Raw genomic sequence first — 6,922 nt, 5'->3', positions numbered from 1 at the left:
AACCCTAACCCTAACCCTAACCCTAACCCTAACCCTAACCCTAACCCTAACCCTAACCCTAACCCTAACCCTAACCCTAACCCTAACCCTAACCCTAACCCTAACCCTAACCCTAACCCTAACCCTAACCCTAACCCTAACCCTAACCCTAACCCTAACCCTAACCCTAACCCTAACCCTAACCCTAACCCTAACCCTAACCCTAACCCTAACCCTAACCCTAACCCTAACCCTAACCCTAACCCTAACCCTAACCCTAACCCTAACCCTAACCCTAACCCTAACCCTAACCCTAACCCTAACCCTAACCCTAACCCTAACCCTAACCCTAACCCTAACCCTAACCCTAACCCTAACCCTAACCCTAACCCTAACCCTAACCCTAACCCTAACCCTAACCCTAACCCTAACCCTAACCCTAACCCTAACCCTAACCCTAACCCTAACCCTAACCCTAACCCTAACCCTAACCCTAACCCTAACCCTAACCCTAACCCTAACCCTAACCCTAACCCTAACCCTAACCCTAACCCTAACCCTAACCCTAACCCTAACCCTAACCCTAACCCTAACCCTAACCCTAACCCTAACCCTAACCCTAACCCTAACCCTAACCCTAACCCTAACCCTAACCCTAACCCTAACCCTAACCCTAACCCTAACCCTAACCCTAACCCTAACCCTAACCCTAACCCTAACCCTAACCCTAACCCTAACCCTAACCCTAACCCTAACCCTAACCCTAACCCTAACCCTAACCCTAACCCTAACCCTAACCCTAACCCTAACCCTAACCCTAACCCTAACCCTAACCCTAACCCTAACCCTAACCCTAACCCTAACCCTAACCCTAACCCTAACCCTAACCCTAACCCTAACCCTAACCCTAACCCTAACCCTAACCCTAACCCTAACCCTAACCCTAACCCTAACCCTAACCCTAACCCTAACCCTAACCCTAACCCTAACCCTAACCCTAACCCTAACCCTAACCCTAACCCTAACCCTAACCCTAACCCTAACCCTAACCCTAACCCTAACCCTAACCCTAACCCTAACCCTAACCCTAACCCTAACCCTAACCCTAACCCTAACCCTAACCCTAACCCTAACCCTAACCCTAACCCTAACCCTAACCCTAACCCTAACCCTAACCCTAACCCTAACCCTAACCCTAACCCTAACCCTAACCCTAACCCTAACCCTAACCCTAACCCTAACCCTAACCCTAACCCTAACCCTAACCCTAACCCTAACCCTAACCCTAACCCTAACCCTAACCCTAACCCTAACCCTAACCCTAACCCTAACCCTAACCCTAACCCTAACCCTAACCCTAACCCTAACCCTAACCCTAACCCTAACCCTAACCCTAACCCTAACCCTAACCCTAACCCTAACCCTAACCCTAACCCTAACCCTAACCCTAACCCTAACCCTAACCCTAACCCTAACCCTAACCCTAACCCTAACCCTAACCCTAACCCTAACCCTAACCCTAACCCTAACCCTAACCCTAACCCTAACCCTAACCCTAACCCTAACCCTAACCCTAACCCTAACCCTAACCCTAACCCTAACCCTAACCCTAACCCTAACCCTAACCCTAACCCTAACCCTAACCCTAACCCTAACCCTAACCCTAACCCTAACCCTAACCCTAACCCTAACCCTAACCCTAACCCTAACCCTAACCCTAACCCTAACCCTAACCCTAACCCTAACCCTAACCCTAACCCTAACCCTAACCCTAACCCTAACCCTAACCCTAACCCTAACCCTAACCCTAACCCTAACCCTAACCCTAACCCTAACCCTAACCCTAACCCTAACCCTAACCCTAACCCTAACCCTAACCCTAACCCTAACCCTAACCCTAACCCTAACCCTAACCCTAACCCTAACCCTAACCCTAACCCTAACCCTAACCCTAACCCTAACCCTAACCCTAACCCTAACCCTAACCCTAACCCTAACCCTAACCCTAACCCTAACCCTAACCCTAACCCTAACCCTAACCCTAACCCTAACCCTAACCCTAACCCTAACCCTAACCCTAACCCTAACCCTAACCCTAACCCTAACCCTAACCCTAACCCTAACCCTAACCCTAACCCTAACCCTAACCCTAACCCTAACCCTAACCCTAACCCTAACCCTAACCCTAACCCTAACCCTAACCCTAACCCTAACCCTAACCCTAACCCTAACCCTAACCCTAACCCTAACCCTAACCCTAACCCTAACCCTAACCCTAACCCTAACCCTAACCCTAACCCTAACCCTAACCCTAACCCTAACCCTAACCCTAACCCTAACCCTAACCCTAACCCTAACCCTAACCCTAACCCTAACCCTAACCCTAACCCTAACCCTAACCCTAACCCTAACCCTAACCCTAACCCTAACCCTAACCCTAACCCTAACCCTAACCCTAACCCTAACCCTAACCCTAACCCTAACCCTAACCCTAACCCTAACCCTAACCCTAACCCTAACCCTAACCCTAACCCTAACCCTAACCCTAACCCTAACCCTAACCCTAACCCTAACCCTAACCCTAACCCTAACCCTAACCCTAACCCTAACCCTAACCCTAACCCTAACCCTAACCCTAACCCTAACCCTAACCCTAACCCTAACCCTAACCCTAACCCTAACCCTAACCCTAACCCTAACCCTAACCCTAACCCTAACCCTAACCCTAACCCTAACCCTAACCCTAACCCTAACCCTAACCCTAACCCTAACCCTAACCCTAACCCTAACCCTAACCCTAACCCTAACCCTAACCCTAACCCTAACCCTAACCCTAACCCTAACCCTAACCCTAACCCTAACCCTAACCCTAACCCTAACCCTAACCCTAACCCTAACCCTAACCCTAACCCTAACCCTAACCCTAACCCTAACCCTAACCCTAACCCTAACCCTAACCCTAACCCTAACCCTAACCCTAACCCTAACCCTAACCCTAACCCTAACCCTAACCCTAACCCTAACCCTAACCCTAACCCTAACCCTAACCCTAACCCTAACCCTAACCCTAACCCTAACCCTAACCCTAACCCTAACCCTAACCCTAACCCTAACCCTAACCCTAACCCTAACCCTAACCCTAACCCTAACCCTAACCCTAACCCTAACCCTAACCCTAACCCTAACCCTAACCCTAACCCTAACCCTAACCCTAACCCTAACCCTAACCCTAACCCTAACCCTAACCCTAACCCTAACCCTAACCCTAACCCTAACCCTAACCCTAACCCTAACCCTAACCCTAACCCTAACCCTAACCCTAACCCTAACCCTAACCCTAACCCTAACCCTAACCCTAACCCTAACCCTAACCCTAACCCTAACCCTAACCCTAACCCTAACCCTAACCCTAACCCTAACCCTAACCCTAACCCTAACCCTAACCCTAACCCCAACCCCAACCCCAACCCCAACCCCAACCCCAACCCCAACCCCAACCCCAACCCCAACCCCAACCCCAACCCCAACCCCAACCCCAACCCCAACCCTAACCCTAACCCTAACCCTAACCCTAACCCTAACCCTAACCCTAACCCTAACCCTAACCCTAACCCCAACCCTAACCCTATTTCAATTTGTTTATGTTATGTGACGAGTGCCTTGCCTTTACATTTCGCTCTCTGCATATGCGATATCTTGAAGTTGTGCTTTGGGACAAATCTTGGTCTGGGACGTGAGGATGTGCGTGGTGGAAGTCGGTTACATACTGTTATTCGTCTCATTTGTGCAATTTCTGCTGACCGGGCTGCCTTCCTTCCTTCCTGTCAAACGAGGGACACCAGAATTTGCTGACTGCACGCAAGGCTCATCTCACTCACAATCGAACAGGACATCCGCTGGAAGACAACAGGAGATTCACTTTTTTACTCATTAACACTGAAAGGCGACCAATATGTTACGATGTTCTAAAGTGAGAATCAATGCATCCCTGACAATATTTTCAAAATAAAATAACGGATAAGGAAATGCATTTACTTTTCGGGGGGGATTTTGTAACTTGGATCGTTTTCCTAACCCGAGTCTCTCATTTGCATATAAAAAATTCGTAACCTGAAACCTTTGTACCGAGAGGCATTCAAAAGTGACTTATTTACTTGGCTTCTCTCAAAGAAATCATTTTTAGCCAAAGAAGAATAGTGTACAATATCACAAATTTGTATCAATTATGAAATGTTCTATCAGATATATTTTTTGCTCCTCAACCCTTTGTTTCTTTTGAGATTTTTGGGGGGGTAAAAAATGGAGTATATATGTTTTTAGAGCAACAGTTTTGGGATTCCTCCATAGCGTCCTGAACACATTTTGTAATTGTCAGCATTCCGACCCTTCCTGTCCGGGAGTTATGGCGCGTGTGCTTTGGTCTAGGTTTGGGGCGCCGCTGGGTGGGGTGGCGGGGAGGGGCATGGCCACACGCGGACCCTCGGAGCCTTTCGGGCGCTCAGTGGCTCATTCCTCTGCAACGGAGCATCACCTCAGCGCGGCGCCCGTCAGAAGCAGGTACTTTTCTAATCCTACCTTTCTTAAATGTCTTAGTTACAGATCGGCGAATGAACGGACCACTTTTTGCATCGTGGCCCAATCACTTTCAGACAGCTCCAAACGGTCCCGCGTCTTATATTTACGGAAAAGATCACTTGAACTTCAAAAGGAGTTGCTTTCGGTCCCATTGAACGGTAAAACCGCATTCAACAAAGTTGAAATCAAAACCAGAGAAATGTCTGGAAGTTTGGGTTTTTGGGGGATATGTTAGACTAGACAAAGAAAAAAATTCTTCATAGAAGAGGAGAGATATTTTAAAACACCTTCTTTGAAATGTACATTTCACTTTTGACATTTGGATATTTTCGGTAAGAAAGCGGGTAGACAGTAAATATTCTCGGCAAAGGCAAATACAGTGGTACCTCTACTTACAAAATGAATTGGTTCGGGAATTTTGGTCTTCTGAAATCTTCCCAAGTAGAGCAGTACTTTATGTATCAATTCTCAAATTGGTTCCACAGACCTCCAAAAATTGCAGCGACGAAAGCCTATAAAAAAAGAACAAAGCACCACAAATTTATATGAAAGATGTGAAAAACACACCAAATTAAGGTAAATGTTAAAGGGATTTATTAAATGTATTAAAATGTAAAACAAGCACGCAAAAAAAATGTCTGTTCATGCAGGTGAGAGGGGAAGGAAGCTAATGTTAAGCTAGGGACAAAAAGACACCTCTAAACAGCTTCAAATGATGAATTCAAAACAACTTGGCATTAAATAGCTCCTCTTTCGAAAACAATGAACTGCGTATGCCCAACTGTATGTCCTGCAATTTCTTCATCCTCCATTTCAATATCAGTCGTGAGTGAATGGATAACTGGGCGGCCTTCTTCGTTTGATTTGCAGCAGTCCATTGAAATAAACGACAACATTTCTCTCGCCACACGGAGAGTTGTTTTGGTGACGAAGGGGTTAGGGTAGCCAAGCGTGGGGAGATTGTCAAGCAGGACGCCACACTACCGTGACCATTTCTAAATAAAATCATGCAAATGAGGTAGTATTTGGCCACTTGGAGCTTTAGCGGTCTTTTCCATGTCAGTGTTTGGTAAGATGAAAGTATGATGCGAGTAGAGGTACCCCTGTATTTCCCTTTTACGAGGGCAAGCCCATCTCCAAAGAAAGTGGGCCGGTAGAGTTTGAGGTCCGTTCATTTGACGACCGAGTCGGAGCCCTTGTCCGTCCGTTCGCCCGCCTTCTGCCCGCCTTTTGCCCGCCTCCGCCCGCCTAGCGATGGTCCCGCTCACAGCCCACCCGCGCCTTGCAGCCGCCTGGCTCCGCCGAGATGAAGAACGAGTCGGGCAACGGCACGCCTTGGTTCGTGTCGGAGTGCACCCTCCGGCTGGACGGCGAGTGGCGGCGCGTCTGCCTCTTCCTGCTCTACCTGCTGGCCTTCTCGGCCGGGATGCTGGAGAACCTGCTGGTGCTGTGGGTCAACTGGCGGCGGCGGCGCGCGGCCGCCGGCGTCCTCTTCTGCGTGCTGAACGTCAGCCTGTCCGACCTGATGGTGAGCGCCGTGCTGCCCTTCTTCATGCTGGAGGTGACGGTGGAGCGCGTGTGGCTGTGGGGCCGCTTCCTGTGCAAGCTGAGCAGCCTGCTCTACGGCCTCAACTTCTACAGCAGCTCCTTCTTCCTGGCCGCCGCCACGCTGGAGCGCTACCTGGCGCTGTCGTCGCGCCCGGCGCTCTTCCGGGGACGGCGCCGCTGGGCGCTCTGCGCCGCCGTCTGGCTATTCTCGCTCTTCTTGGCCCTGCTGGAGAACGTGCACGTGGATCTGCTGGAGTGGGACGAGCCGGGCTGCTACATGCTACCCGAGGGCGACTACGTGGAGTGGTTCGTCTCGGTGGCCCTCCTCTGCCTGCTCTTCCAGTTCCTGGGCCCGGCCTCCGTCATCGTGGCGTGCAACGTGCTGATGGCCCGCGCCGTGCGCACGGCGGCGCCTCCGCCGCCGTCGGAGGGCGGGGTTGGACGCCGCCGCCGCCGCCGCGTCTGGGTCCTGCATGTCTACTCGCTGGTCTTCCTGGCCTGCTGGCTGCCCTACCACCTGGTCATGACGCTGATGATCGTGTCCGACCTGGCGCCTCACGTCTTCAGCTGCAACGTGGTGGAGTTTGTCTACTTCTCCTTCAGCATCGTGCAGAGCCTCTCCCTCTTTCACTGCGTGGCCAACCCCATCCTCTACAGCTTCCTCAGCGACAGCTTCCGCGACGACCTGCTGGACGCCCTGCTCCGCCGCCTGCCCGCCCCGCGCGGGCGGGCGCACCCGCGCAAGCCGAGTAACGGCAGCACCGCGCAATCTGACGTCGGGTCTTGAGCGCTCGGCCCGGCGATCGGGAGGGAAACTCCA

At 51.0% G+C, this 6,922-nt stretch overlaps 1 protein-coding gene and 1 long non-coding RNA gene across 3 annotated transcripts in view; one reads left to right on the top strand and one right to left on the bottom strand.

Moving 5' to 3' along the window:
• Positions 1-3,612: 3,612 nt before the first annotated feature.
• Positions 3,613-6,922, bottom strand: part of LOC144073685 (uncharacterized) — a 6,688-nt gene continuing 3,378 nt past the window's right edge. Inside the window, exons 2-3 of the long non-coding RNA XR_013300148.1 lie at positions 4,951-5,066; positions 3,613-3,875 (exon numbers count right to left, since the gene is read on the bottom strand). This is a non-coding gene — a long non-coding RNA (uncharacterized LOC144073685). The remainder of the gene's footprint in view (positions 3,876-4,950; positions 5,067-6,922) is intronic.
• The window catches only part of ackr5 (atypical chemokine receptor 5), a 2,989-nt gene continuing 565 nt past the window's right edge, over positions 4,499-6,922 (top strand). Inside the window, exons 1-2 of one of the 2 annotated variants that reach the window (XM_077599692.1) lie at positions 4,499-4,536; positions 5,825-6,922. The exon at positions 5,825-6,922 is cut by the window's right edge and continues 565 nt beyond it. In XM_077599692.1, coding sequence (XP_077455818.1) covers positions 5,861-6,889 — 1,029 coding nt within the window. In that variant the 5' untranslated portion in view covers positions 4,499-4,536; positions 5,825-5,860 and the 3' untranslated portion in view covers positions 6,890-6,922. The remainder of the gene's footprint in view (positions 4,537-5,824) is intronic. The other variant, XM_077599702.1, reaches the window with a different exon arrangement.

This window comes from Stigmatopora argus, chromosome 1, assembly GCF_051989625.1.
Source record: "Stigmatopora argus isolate UIUO_Sarg chromosome 1, RoL_Sarg_1.0, whole genome shotgun sequence".
Lineage (NCBI taxonomy): Eukaryota > Metazoa > Chordata > Actinopteri > Syngnathiformes > Syngnathidae > Stigmatopora > Stigmatopora argus.
Note: the sequence above shows the minus strand (reverse complement) of the source record. Positions and strands in the feature narration are given on the sequence as shown.